At 46.1% G+C, this 14457-nt stretch overlaps 1 protein-coding gene across 2 annotated transcripts in view; it reads left to right on the forward strand.

Annotated features, from left to right (window-relative positions):
• The window catches only part of cdh16 (cadherin 16, KSP-cadherin), a 98088-nt gene that overhangs the window by 35211 nt on the left and 48420 nt on the right, over nucleotides 1–14457 (forward strand). For both annotated transcript variants that reach the window (XM_061887262.1, XM_061887261.1), the window contains exon 9: nucleotides 12936–13061. In XM_061887262.1, the coding sequence (XP_061743246.1) occupies nucleotides 12936–13061 (126 nt within the window). The remainder of the gene's footprint in view (nucleotides 1–12935; nucleotides 13062–14457) is intronic.

Genomic DNA, 14457 nt, shown 5'->3' on the forward strand with positions numbered 1-14457 from the left:
GTTGGATCCACATTGTTGGTTTGGAAATAATCAACCAAGCTGCTTTTCTACCCAATCATGGCACCCACCTGTTTACCAATTAGCCTCTTCACCTGTGGGATGTTGCAAATAAGTGTTTGATGAGCATTCCTCAACTTTCGCAGTCTTTTTTGCCACTTGTGCCAGCTTTCTTTAAACATGTTGCAGGCATCAAATTCCAAAAGAGCTAATATTCGCAAAAAATAACCAGGTTTCGCAGTTCGAACGTTAAGTATCTTGTCTTTGCAGTCTATTCAGTTGAATATAGGTCGAAAAAGATTTGCAAATAATTGTATTCTATTTTTATTTACCATTTACAAAAACGCACCAACTTCACTGGTTTTGGGTTTTGTACTTCCGGCATAAATACAAAGGGTAACGCAGGCGAAATGGATCGTATTCCCGTGACCTTATTGTCAGTTTTTCACTATTTAGAATACACAGGAAAGGGAAAGCTGTGTGTTCTTGTCTCACATCAGGGAAATGAGCTCTGACATGAGCTTGTTTCACAGACTGTTAAACTTTATTCAAACGATATGCGGCTGGAATTTAAATTCCACAGCATTCTTATCTGTACTTTGGGCTGCTGAGGGCTAATTTCATTCTGTTATCTACCACATGCTGTTGATTGCCTGCCCAATGCTTGGATTGTGACATTGTGAGCACTCCAGTTCAGAAATGCAATCTATTGAGACTTTGGAGTGGAAGCGAGGTGTCGGGCCCCTGTGAGTTAGTCAAAGAGTGGAAGCGAGGTGTCGGGCCCCTGTGAGTTAGTCAAAGAGTGGAAACGAGGTGTCGGGTCCCTGTGAGTTAGTCAAAGAGTGGAAGCGAGGTGTGGGGCCCCCGTGAGTTAGTCAAAGAGTGGAAGCGAGGTGTCGGGCCCCTGTGAGTTAGTCAAAGAGTGGAAACGAGGTGTCGGGTCCCTGTGAGTTAGTCAAAGAGTGGAAGCGAGGTGTGGGGCCCCTGTGAGTTAGTCAAAGAGTGGAAGCGAGGTTACGGGCCCCTGTGAGTTAGTCAAAGAGTGGAAGCGAAGTGTCGGGCCCCTGTGAGTTAGTCAAAGAGTGGAAGCGAGGTGTCGGGCCCCTGTGAGTTAGTCAAAGAGTGGAAGCGAGGTGTGGGGCCCCTGTGAGTTAGTCAAAGAGTGGAAGCGAGGTGTCGGGCCCCTGTGAGTTAGTCAAAGAGTGGAAGCGAGGTGTCGGGCCCCTGTGAGTTAGTCGAAGAGTGGAAGCGAGGTGTCGGGCCCCTGTGAGTTAGTCAAAGAGTGGAAGCGAGGTGTCGGGCCCCCGTGAGTTAGTCAAAGAGTGGAAGCGAGGTGTCGGGTCCCCGTGAGTTAGTCAAAGAGTGGAAGCGAGGTGTCGGGCCCCCGTGAGTTAGTCAAAGAGTGGAAGCGAGGTGTGGGGCCCCTGTGAGTTAGTCAAAGAGTGGAAGCGAGGTGTCGGGCCCCTGTGAGTTAGTCAAAGAGTGGAAGCGAGGTGTCGGGCCCCTGTGAGTTAGTCAAAGAGTGGAAGCGAGGTTACGGGCCCCTGTGAGTTAGTCAAAGAGTGGAAGCGAGGTGTCGGGCCCCTGTGAGTTAGTCAAAGAGTGGAAGCGAGGTGTCAGGGGCCCCTGTGAGTTAGTCAAAGAGTGGAAGCGAGGTGTGGGGCCCCTGTGAGTTAGTCAAAGAGTGGAAGCGAGGTGTCGGGCCCCCGTGAGTTAGTCAAAGAGTGGAAGCGAGGTGTCGGGCCCCCGTGAGTTAGTCAAAGAGTGGAAGCGAGGTGTCGGGCCCCTGTGAGTTAGTCAAAGAGTGGAAGCGAGGTGTCGGGCCCCTGTGAGTTAGTCAAAGAGTGGAAGCGAGGTGTCGGGCCCCTGTGAGTTAGTCAAAGAGTGGAAGCGAGGTGTCGGGCCCCCGTGAGTTAGTCAAAGAGTGGAAGCGAGGTGTCGTGCCCCCGTGAGTTAGTCAAAGAGTGGAAGCGAGCTGTCGGGCCCCCGTGAGTTAGTCAAAGAGTGGAAGCGAGGTGTCGGGCCCCCGTGAGTTAGTCAAAGAGTGGAAGCGAGCTGTCGGGCCCCCGTGAGTTAGTCAAAGAGTGGAAGCGAGGTGTCGGGCCCCCGTGAGTTAGTCAAAGAGTGGAAGCGAGGTGTCGGGCCCCCGTGAGTTAGTCAAAGAGTGGAAGCGAGGTGTCGGGCCCCCGTGAGTTAGTCAAAGAGTGGAAGCGAGCTGTCGGGCCCCCGTGAGTTAGTCAAAGAGTGGAAGCGAGGTGTCGGGCCCCCGTGAGTTAGTCAAAGAGTGGAAGCGAGGTGTCGGGCCCCTGTGAGTCAGTCAAAGAGTGGAAGCGAGGTGTCGGGCCCCTGTGAGTCAGTCAAAGAGTGGAAGCGAGGTTACGGGCCCCTGTGAGTTAGTCAAAGAGTGGAAGCGAGGTGTCGGGCCCCTGTGAGTTAGTCAAAGAGTGGAAGCGAGGTGTGGGGCCCCTGTGAGTTAGTCAAAGAGTGGAAGCGAGGTGTCGGGCCCCTGTGAGTTAGTCAAAGAGTGGAAGCGAGGTGTCGGGCCCCTGTGAGTTAGTCAAAGAGTGGAAGCGAGGTGTCGGGTCCCTGTGAGTTAGTCAAAGAGTGGAAGCGAGGTGTGGGGCCCCTGTGAGTTAGTCAAAGAGTGGAAGCGAGGTGTCGGGCCCCTGTGAGTTAGTCAAAGAGTGGAAGCGAGGTGTCGGGCCCCTGTGAGTTAGTCAAAGAGTGGAAGCGAGGTGTCGGGTCCCTGTGAGTTAGTCAAAGAGTGGAAGCGAGGTGTGGGGCCCCTGTGAGTTAGTCAAAGAGTGGAAGCGAGGTGTGGGGCCCCTGTGAGTTAGTCAAAGAGTGGAAGCGAGGTGTCGGGCCCCTGTGAGTTAATCAAAGAGTGGAAGCGAGGTGTGGGGCCCCTGTGAGTTAGTCAAAGAGTGGAAGCGAGGTGTCGGGCCCCCGTGAGTTAGTCAAAGAGTGGAAGCGAGGTGTCGGGCCCCTGTGAGTTAGTCAAAGAGTGGAAGCGAGGTGTGGGGCCCCTGTGAGTTAGTCAAAGAGTGGAAGCGAGGTGTGGGGCCCCTGTGAGTTAGTCAAAGAGTGGAAGCGAGGTGTGGGGCCCCTGTGAGTTAGTCAAAGAGTGGAAGCGAGGTGTCGGGCCCCTGTGAGTTAGTCAAAGAGTGGAAGCGAGGTGTCGGGCCCCTGTGAGTTAGTCAAAGAGTGGAAGCGAGGTGTCGGGCCCCCGTGAGTTAGTCAAAGAGTGGAAGCGAGGTGTCGGCCCCTTGTGAGTTAGTCAAAGAGTGGAAGCGAGGTGTCGGCCCCCTGTGAGTTAGTCAAAGAGTGAAAGCGAGGTGTCGGGCCCCCGTGAGTTAGTCAAAGAGTGGAAGCGAGGTGTCGGCCCCCTGTGAGTTAGTCAAAGAGTGGAAGCGAGGTGTCGGGCCCCTGTGAGTTAGTCAAAGAGTGGAAGCGAGGTGTCGGGCCCCTGTGAGTTAGTCAAAGAGTGGAAGCGAGGTGTCGGGCCCCCGTGAGTTAGTCAAAGAGTGGAAGCGAGGTGTCGGCCCCTTGTGAGTTAGTCAAAGAGTGGAAGCGAGGTGTCGGCCCCCTGTGAGTTAGTCAAAGAGTGGAAGCGAGGTGTCGGGCCCCCGTGAGTTAGTCAAAGAGTGGAAGCGAGGTGTCGGCCCCCTGTGAGTTAGTCAAAGAGTGGAAGCGAGGTGTCGGGCCCCTGTGAGTTAGTCAAAGAGTGGAAGCGAGGTGTCGGGCCCCTGTGAGTTAGTCAAAGAGTGGAAGCGAGGTGTCGGCCCCTGTGAGTTAGTCAAAGAGTGGAAGCGAGGTGTCGGGCCCCTGTGAGTTAGTCAAAGAGTGGAAGCGAGGTGTCGGGCCCCTGTGAGTTAGTCAAAGAGTGGAAGCGAGGTGTCGGGCCCCCGTGAGTTAGTCAAAGAGTGGAAGCGAGCTGTCGGGCCCCTGTGAGTTAGTCAAAGAGTGGAAACGAGGTGTCGGGCCCCTGTGAGTTAGTCAAAGAGTGGATGCGAGGTGTCGGGCCCCTGTGAGTTAGTCAAAGAGTGGAAGCGAGGTGTCGGGCCCCCGTGAGTTAGTCAAAGAGTGGAAGCGAGGTGTCGGGCCGCCGTGAGTTAGTCAAAGAGTGGAAGCGAGGTGTGGGGCCCCTGTGAGTTAGTCAAAGAGTGGAAGCGAGGTGTGGGGCCCCTGTGAGTTAGTCAAAGAGTGGAAGCGAGGTGTCGGGCCCCCGTGAGTTAGTCAAAGAGTGGAAGCGAGGTGTCGGGCCCCTGTGAGTTAGTCAAAGAGTGGAAGCGAGGTGTCGGGCCCCTGTGAGTTAGTCAAAGAGTGGAAGCGAGGTGTCGGGCCCCTGTGAGTTAGTCAAAGAGTGGAAGCGAGGTTACGGGCCCCTGTGAGTTAGTCAAAGAGTGGAAGCGAGGTGTCGGGCCCCTGTGAGTTAGTCAAAGAGTGGAAGCGAGGTGTCGGGCCCCTGTGAGTTAGTCAAAGACTGGAAGCGAGGTGTCGGGCCCCTGTGAGTTAGTCAAAGAGTGGAAGCGAGGTGTCGGGCCCCTGTGAGTTAGTCAAAGAGTGGAAGCGAGGTGTGGGGCCCCTGTGAGTTAGTCAAAGAGTGGAAGCGAGGTGTCGGGCCCCCGTGAGTTAGTCAAAGATTGGAAGCGAGGTGTCGGGCCCCCGTGAGTTAGTCAAAGAGTGGAAGCGAGGTGTCGGGCCCCCGTGAGTTAGTCAAAGAGTGGAAGCGAGGTGTCGGGCCCCTGTGAGTTAGTCAAAGAGTGGAAGCGAGGTGTCGGGCCCCCGTGAGTTAGTCAAAGAGTGGAAGCGAGGTGTCGGGCCCCTGTGAGTTAGTCAAAGAGTGGAAGCGAGGTGTCGGGCCCCTGTGAGTTAGTCAAAGAGTGGAAGCGAGGTGTCGGGCCCCTGTGAGTTAGTCAAAGAGTGGAAGCGAGGTGTCGGGCCCCTGTGAGTTAGTCAAAGAGTGGAAGCGAGGTGTGGGGCCCCTGTGAGTTAGTCAAAGAGTGGAAGCGAGGTGTGGGGCCCCTGTGAGTTAGTCAAAGAGTGGAAGCGAGGTGTCGGGCCCCTGTGAGTTAGTCAAAGAGTGGAAGCGAGGTGTCGGGCCCCTGTGAGTTAGTCAAAGAGTGGAAGCGAGGTGTGGGGCCCCTGTGAGTTAGTCAAAGAGTGGAAGCGAGGTGTCGGGCCCCTGTGAGTTAGTCAAAGAGTGGAAGCGAGGTGTGGGGCCCCCGTGAGTTAGTCAAAGAGTGGAAGCGAGGTGTGGGGCCCCCGTGAGTTAGTCAAAGAGTGGAAGCGAGGTGTGGGGCCCCTGTGAGTTAGTCAAAGAGTGGAAGCGAGGTGTCGGGCCCCTGTGAGTTAGTCAAAGAGTGGAAGCGAGGTGTCGGGCCCCCGTGAGTTAGTCAAAGATTGGAAGCGAGGTGTCGGGCCCCCGTGAGTTAGTCAAAGAGTGGAAGCGAGGTGTCGGGCCCCTGTGAGTTAGTCAAAGAGTGGAAGCGAGGTTACGGGCCCCTGTGAGTTAGTCAAAGAGTGGAAGCGAGGTGTTGGGCCCCTGTGAGTTAGTCAAAGAGTGGAAGCGAGGTGTCGGGCCCCTGTGAGTTAGTCAAAGAGTGGAAGCGAGGTGTCGGGCCCCTGTGAGTTAGTCAAAGAGTGGAAGCGAGGTTACGGGCCCCTGTGAGTTAGTCAAAGAGTGGAAGCGAGGTGTCGGGCCCCTGTGAGTTAGTCAAAGAGTGGAAGCGAGGTGTCGGGCCCCTGTGAGTTAGTCAAAGAGTGGAAGCGAGGTGTCGGGCCCCTGTGAGTTAGTCAAAGAGTGGAAGCGAGGTGTCGGGCCCCTGTGAGTTAGTCAAAGAGTGGAAGCGAGGTGTCGGGCCCCCGTGAGTTAGTCAAAGAGTGGAAGCGAGGTGTCGGGCCCCTGTGAGTTAGTCAAAGAGTGGAAGCGAGGTGTCGGGCCCCTGTGAGTTAGTCAAAGAGTGGAAGCGAGGTGTCGGGCCCCTGTGAGTTAGTCAAAGAGTGGAAGCGAGGTGTGGGGCCCCTGTGAGTTAGTCAAAGAGTGGAAGCGAGGTGTCGGGCCCCTGTGAGTTAGTCAAAGATCTTTACTGCATTTAATCACTAGCAGGGAAAATCTGATTTTTATTTTTTTTAATGCAAAATGTACGAGTGCAGGTTTGTCATGGCCACTTAGTCTATGATGTCATCTTTCCCAGCCATGTGCAGCTGTAGCTAACAGCGTCCTTGATTGCTCCTGTAAAGCAGAGGGAAAACTCAATTTAGTTTAGAGGTTTTATTTCAGTCAGTAAACAACATTATGCAATCAAAAGGAACACTTATTTTTCAGTCTTAGTAGATCACTCTGATATTGTTGCACGTGAGTAGATTTTTTTATTCTTAAAATGTACTTAAATGAGTTGACTAGATCAAAGGTCTTCAACAAGGCTCGCGATCACCAGGGGGCCTGCAGAGTTTAGTTGATGAGTTTTCTTTTTTTTTTTCAAGGAAATAATTTTTTACATATCCCTTGCAAATTTTTCCAGATATTTAAATGTCTTTAAATACACAATAACATTAATCCAGCATTTAGAAATAGTTGTGCCAGGACTACTCTACTCGCTGTGCATTGCATGTTTGAAATAAAAACATGAGTAAATAATTATAAGGGTGCACAAAATGTCTTGAATTACATGCAAATCGTGATTCTTATTATCCGGATTCTAAAAAAAATAAAAAATAAAAATATATATATGTGTGTGTGTGTGTGTGTGTATATATATGTATATATATATGTGTGTGTGTGTGTGTATATATATGTATATATATATATGTGTGTGTGTGTGTGTGTGTGTGTGTGTATATATATGTATATGTGTGTGTGTGTGTTTATATATGTATATATGTGTGTGTATATATATATGTGTGTGTATATATATGTATATATGTGTGTGTGTATATATATATATATATATATATATATATATATACACATACTGTATATGTGTGAGTGTGTGTTTCATTTGTTGTAATTAATTTGTCTAAACACATATTTTTTGAAAATTAAAAAAAAATATACACACATACTAATACATACATTTGTATTTTACTCTAGTTGTCACACACATTTTTATATACATGTATACACATTTATGTATATGCAAAAAATGTTTTAAATTACTAATTGTGTTTCTTATATCCCGATTCAAAATTTTATATATATATATATATATATATATACATATATATATATATATATATATATATATACACATATATATGGATATATGTATCTATATATGTATCTATATATATGTGTGTGTGTGTTTGTGTTTTAAATGTTTCTAAATGTGTACATTTTTTAAGTTAAAAAAATAAATACATACGTATTATACATTCATAGGTATTTTATACTTGTTGTCGTATATTACACACACACACACACACACACACACACACACACACATATTTATACATATATATACACACATACGTCTTGTATTTTTAAATCAATTTTTTCATAGCAATCATCCATCCATCCATTTCCTACCGCTTATTCCCTTTTTGGGGTTGCAAGGGCGCTTGTGCCGATCTCCGCTACAATCCGGCGGAAGGTGGTGTACACCCTGGACAATCAGTTTTTAAAAATACGTTTTTAAGTAATCTCCATGCAAACAGAAGGAGTTTTTCTAACCTGTAATTTGCTTAAAAAAAAAAAAAAAATTTTTTTTTGAAATATTATGCCAAATAATACATTTTTCAGACTTAGTTTGAATCGAGAATCGTCTAGAATCGAGTTTAGATGCCCAAACACTCACACTCCTAAATAATTATATTATATTAACATTAGCATTTAAGATAGCGCTGTAATTACCAGCTAGCCATTAGCGCCGCTGTACTGTATTATTTAATAATCCTAATATTGCACAATAACCAAGTACCTTAAGGGCCGGTTTGATGTAAAACACAGGACATATAAGTCGGGGGTCAATGTTCCATCAGTTTGCCTGGAAAACATTGAATGTGCTACATCACACAACTTTTATATTTAATAATGACGTCATTGATCCTGTGGCTCTTTGCAATATTCTGCAATCATACAACATGAAAGATGGGCGAGTGAGAGAAACTGTTGAAGTGTCATCAGCATCAAGGCTCCTGTTCTCCGAGTCCAGGAGAGTGGTTCTTCATTCCAGCAAGAAGAACAGAACAGAATAGCAGCAGGTAGAGACAGAGATGGCGAGATTGAAGCTGTAACATTTAAGGCCAAATCAATATCTGGCAGCCAGTAGGAAGTATGCGCCAGCTCACTGTCAACACTTTTCATCCATCAATGACGACAATGGCGTTAGCAACTGCAGCCAGATGGTCACTAAGGAGCTCAGACTCTGCCGCCGTGGAGATGACGAAGGCACAGCTATTTCTGTTTTTGAAATGAGGATCAGTTGGGGATCACATACTTAGCAAATATTGCCGATGCCGACACATGTTGACTGGAAACATGTTCAAGATGATTGAGTGATTTTGGAATTTTGCCTTTAATTTGTGGATCATTATTACATTCAGAATATTGAATATTTGAAACAATATACAAACCCCGTTTCCATATGAGTTGGGAAATTGTGTTAGATGTAAATATAAACAGAATACAATGATTTGCAAATCCTTTTCAAGCCATATTCAGTTGAATATGCTACAAAGACAACATATTTCATGTTCAAACTCATAAAACGTATATTTTTTGTTGCAAATAATTATTAACTTAGAATTTCATGGCTGCAACACGTGCCAAAGTAGTTGGGAAAGGGCATGTTCACCACTGTGTTACATCACCTTTTCTTGGGGCGGCATAGCTCGGTTGGTAGAGCGGCCGTGCCAGCAACTTGAGGGTTGCAGGTTCGATTCCCGCTTCCGCCATCCTGGTCACTGCCGTTGTGTCCTTGGGCAAGACACTTTACCCACCTGCTCCCAGTGCCACCCACACTGGTTTAAATGTAACTTAGATATTGGGTTTCACGATGTAAAGCGCTTTCAGTCACTAGAGAAAAGCGCTATATAAATATAATTCACTTCACACACTTCTTTTAACAACACTCAATAAATGTTTGGGAACTGAGGAAACTAATTGTTGAAGCTTTGAAAGTGGAATTCTTTCCCATTCCTGAGCAAGACACTTCAGCCTTGCTCCTGATGTGTGCTGGTTAGCGCCTTGCATGGCAGCTCCCTCCATCAGTATGTGAATGTGTGTGTGAATGGGTGAATGTGGAAGTAGTGTCAAAGCGCTTTGAGTACCTCGAAGGTAGAAAAGCGCGATACAAGTACAACCAATTTCCCATTCTTGTTTTATGTAGAGCTTCAGTCGTTCAACAGTCCGGGGTCTCCGCTGTCGTATTTTACGCTTCATAATGCGCCACACATTTTCCATGGGAGACAGGTCTGGACTGCAGGCGGGCCAGGAAAGTACCCGCACTCTTTTTTTTTTACAAAGCCACGCTGTTGTAACACTTGTCTTGCTGAAATAAGCAGGGGCGTCCATGATAACATTTCTTTGATGACAACATATGTTGTTCCAAAACCTGTATGTACCTTTCAGCATTAATGGTGCCTTCACAGAAGTGTAAGTTACCCATGTCTGGATGGTTATTTTCCTCTCTGTTCCGGAGGACACCACGACCACAGTTTCCAAATATAATTTGAAATGTGGACTCGTCAGACCACAGAACACTTTTCCACTTTGCATCAGTCCATCTTAGGTGAGCTCGGGCCCAGCCAAGCCGGCGGTGTTTCATGATATTGTTGATGAATTTCAACTTGCACTTACAGATGTAGCGACCAACTGTAGTTACTGACAGTGGTTTTATGAAGTGTTCCTGAACCCATGTGGTGATATCATTTACACACTGATATCGGTTTTTGATGCAGTACCGCCTGAGGGATCAAAAGCCTGTAATATCATCGCTTAAGTGCAGTGATTTCTCCAGATTCTTTGAACCTTTTGATGATTTTACAGACCGTAGATGGTAAAATCCCTAAATTCCTTGCAATAGCTCGTTGAGAAATGTTGTTCTAAAACTGTTTGACAATTTGCTAACAAAGTGGTGACCCTCACCCCATCCTTGTTTGTGAATTACTTAGCATTTCATGGAAGCTGCTTTTATAGCCAATCATGGCACCCACCTGTTCCCAATTAGCCTGCACACCTGTGGGATGTTCCAAATAAGTGTTTGATGAGCATTCCTCAACTTTATCAGTGTTTATTGCCACCTTTCCCAACTTCTTTGTCACGTGTTGCTGGCATCAAATTCTAAAGTTAATGATTATTTGCAAAAAGAATAAAAGTTAATGAGTTTGAACATCAAATATGTTGTCTTTGTAGCATATTCAACTGAATATGGCTTGAAAAGGATTTGCAAATCATTGTATTCTGTTTATATTTACATCTAACACAATTTCCCAAGTAATAACACAATTATAACCATATTCTCTTTCATTACCAAACAAAATACTACTATATATATATATATATATATATATATAATGTATATGTGTATATATTTATATATATATATGTATATATATATATATATATATATATATATATATATATATACACATATACGTTATATATATATGGACTCTCACTATAATGTTAGATCCACTATGGACTGGACTCTCACTATTATGTTAGATCCACTATGGACTGGACTCTCACTATTATGTTAGATCCACTATGGACTGGACTCTCACTATTATGTTAGATCCACTATGGACTGGACTCTCACTATTATGTTAGATCCACTATGGACTGGACTCTCACTATTATGTTAGATCCACTATGGACTGGACTCTCACTATTATGTTAGAGCCACTATGGACTGGACTCTCATCTCACTGTTATGTGAGATCCACTATGGACTGGACTCTCACTATTATGTTAGATCCACTATGGACTGGACTCTCACTATTATGTTAGAGCCACTATGGACTGGACTCTCATCTCACTGTTATGTGAGATCCACTATGGACTGGACTCTCACTATTATGTTGGATCCACTATGGACTGGACTCTCACTATTATGTTGGATCCACTATGGACTGGACTCTCACTATTATGTTGGATCCACTATGGACTGGACTCTCACTATTATGTTGGATCCACTATGGACTGGACTCTCACTATTATGTTAGATCCACTGTGGACTGGACTCTCACTATTATGTTAGATCCACTATGGACTGGACTCTCACTATTATGTTAGATCCACTATGGACTGGACTCTCACTATTATGTTAGATCCACTATGGACTGGACTCTCACTATTATGTTAGATCCACTATGGACTGGACTCTCACAATATTATGTTACATCCACTATGGACTGGACTCTCACACTATTATGTTAGATCCACTATGGACTGGACTCTCACTATTATGTTAGATCCACTATGGACTGGACTCTCACAATATTATGTTAGATCCACTATGGACTGTATTCTCACACTATTCTGTTAGATCCACTATGGACTGGACTCTCACACTATTATGTTAGATCCACTATGGACTGGACTCTCACTATTATGTTAGATCCACTATGGACTGGACTCTCACTATTATGTTAGATCCACTATGGACTGGACTCTCACACTATTATGTTAGATCCACTATGGACTGGACTCTCACACTATTATGTTAGATCCACTATGGACTGGACTCTCACACTATTATGTTAGATCCACTATGGACTGGACTCTCACACTATTATGTTAGATCCACTATGGACTGGACTCTCACACTATTATGTTAGATCCACTATGGACTGGACTCTCACTATTATGTTAGATCCACTATGGACTGGACTCTCACTATTATGTTAGATCCACTATGGACTGGACTCTCACTATTATGTGAGATCCACTATGGACTGGACTCTCACTATTATGTTGGATCCACTATGGACTGGACTCTCACTATGTTGGATCCACTATGGACTGGACTCTCACTATTATGTTGGATCCACTATGGACTGGACTCTCACTATTATGCTGGATCCACTATGGACTGGACTCTCACTATTATGTTAGATCCACTATGGACTGGACTCTCACACTATTATGTAAGATCCAGTATGGACTGGACTTTCACTTTCATGTAAGATCCAGTATGGACTGGACTCTCACAATATTATGCTAGATCCACTTGACGTCCATTGCATCCAGTCTCCCCTAGAAGCGGTGGTCCCCACATTTGCGGTCCTCTCCAAGGTTTCTCATTGTCATTCGACTGGGTTGAGTTATTCTCACCCTGATGTGAGACACATCTTATTTAGGACTACTATATAAATAAACATTGATTGATTGATGTCACAACATGACGTCATGCCTGTTAAAAAAAAAAGGGGTGGGCGTGGACCGGTACTTTTTAGAGGCGGTATAGTACCGAATATGCTTCATTAGTATCACGGTACTATACTAGTACTGAATACCCTAGACTGAATCCAAACTATTGTTGGCACATTTCCTGAAGTCTGGAACACTATCGCATAGAGAGAGGCAGAAAGGCTGATGTTTTGATACGAACTCGACCCCCAAAACGAGGGGAAAGAGTGAGAAGACACACGTGTGCCTGGACTGTGCCTGCCTCCTCTCCTTCTTGGGTGCTGTTGATGCTTTCAGCTCCAGCGCACAACGCTCCGTCAAGGGCTATAAAGCAGGATGGAAAATCCCCTTCAGCCTGCATACTTCCTTTTGGCCGCGCTCGCTGTTCAATCGTTCATTGTCAGCGCCCTCCGTTGCCTGCGGGTCGTGTAAACAAAGCTAGCTTAGCTTCATGTACGGCTCGGGTGTTTACCATAAATATTCACTTTTTTTTTTCTTTTTTTTTTTGCAGCGCATGTTACATGTTTGGATAAGACGATTGCTTTGAATTGATTGCTCTTCATGCTGAGTGTGCGTGTTTACGCAGGTGAAGTGGAGTGGAAGTCGAGCGGAGTACAGCCTGGAGGGGGAGTTTCCAGAGATGCTCTTCACCATCAGCAGGGAAGGAGTCATTTGTCTCAACGCCCCCCTGGACAGAGAAACACAGGACCAGGTCTGTGAAAGTAAACATCCCCCGACACCTCGTCGTGATCGCTGGGCTTGTTATTCAGGTTTGAACCTCTAAACACCGTCAGAGTTACTTTGAGTCGAAGTGAAGTGAATTATATTTATATAGCGCTTTTCTCTAGTGACTCAAAGCGCTTTACATAGTGAAACCCAATATCTAAGTTACATTTAAAGCAGTGTGGGTGGCACTGGGAGCAGGTGGGTAAAGTGTCTTGCCCAAGGACACAACGGCAGTGACTAGAAATGCAGAAGCGGAAATCGAACCTGCAACCCTCAAGTTGCTGGCACGGCCACTCTACCAACCGAGCTATGTAAAATATGGTCCACCACAAGAAAAATGTGTTGCAAATAGTAAAACCTGGCCGGCCACAGGTAAAATTTGGGCGGCAAATAGTAGAATTTAGGCCGTAACTAGTAAAATGTGGCCCGCCACAAGTAGAATGTGGCCCACAAATAGTCAAATTTGGGCCGCAATTTGTAAAATTTGGGCCACAACTAGTACATTTTGGCCGCCACAAATACAGTTTGGGCCGCAACTAGTAAAATTTGGCCCGCCGCAAGTAAAATTTGGGCCGCAACAAGTAAAATTTGGGCCACAACTAGTACATTTTGGCCGCCACAAGTACAGTTTGGGCCGCAACTAGTAAAATTTGGCCCGCCACAAGTAAAATTTGGCCCGCCGCAAGTAAAATTTGGGCCGCAACAAGTACATTTTGGCCACCACAAGTACAGTTTGGGCTGCAACTACAAAAATTTGGCCCGCCACAAGTAAGATTTGGCCCACCCCAAGTAAAATTTGGGCCGCAACAAGTAAAATTTGGGCCACAACTAGTACATTTTGGCCGCCACAAGTACAGTTTGGGCTGCAACTGGTAAAATTTGGCCCGCCACAAGTAAAATTTGGGCGGCAAATAGTAGAATTTAGGCCGTAACTAGTAAAATGTGGCCCGCCACAAGTAGAATGTGGCCCACAAATAGTCAAATTTTGGCCGCCACAAGTACAGTTTGGGCCGCAACTAGTAAAATATGGTCCGCCACAAGAAAAATGTGTTGCAAATGGTAAAACCTGGCCCGCCACAAGTAAAATGTGGGCGGCAAATAGTAGAATTTAGGCCGTAACTAGTAAAATGTGGCCCGCCACAAGTAGAATGTGGCCCACAAATAGTCAAATTTTGGCCGCCACAAGTACAGTTTGGGCCGCAACTAGTAAAATATGGTCTGCCACAAGAAAAATGTGTTACAAATGGTAAAACCTGGCCCGCCACAAGTAAAATGTGGGCGGCAAATAGTAGAATTTAGGCCGTAACTAGTAAAATGTGGCCCGCCACAAGTAGAATGTGGCCCACAAATAGTGAAATTTGGGCCGCAACTTGTAAAATTTG

The sequence above is a fragment of the Nerophis ophidion genome, linkage group LG25 (assembly GCF_033978795.1).
Source record: "Nerophis ophidion isolate RoL-2023_Sa linkage group LG25, RoL_Noph_v1.0, whole genome shotgun sequence".
Taxonomy (NCBI): domain Eukaryota; kingdom Metazoa; phylum Chordata; class Actinopteri; order Syngnathiformes; family Syngnathidae; genus Nerophis; species Nerophis ophidion.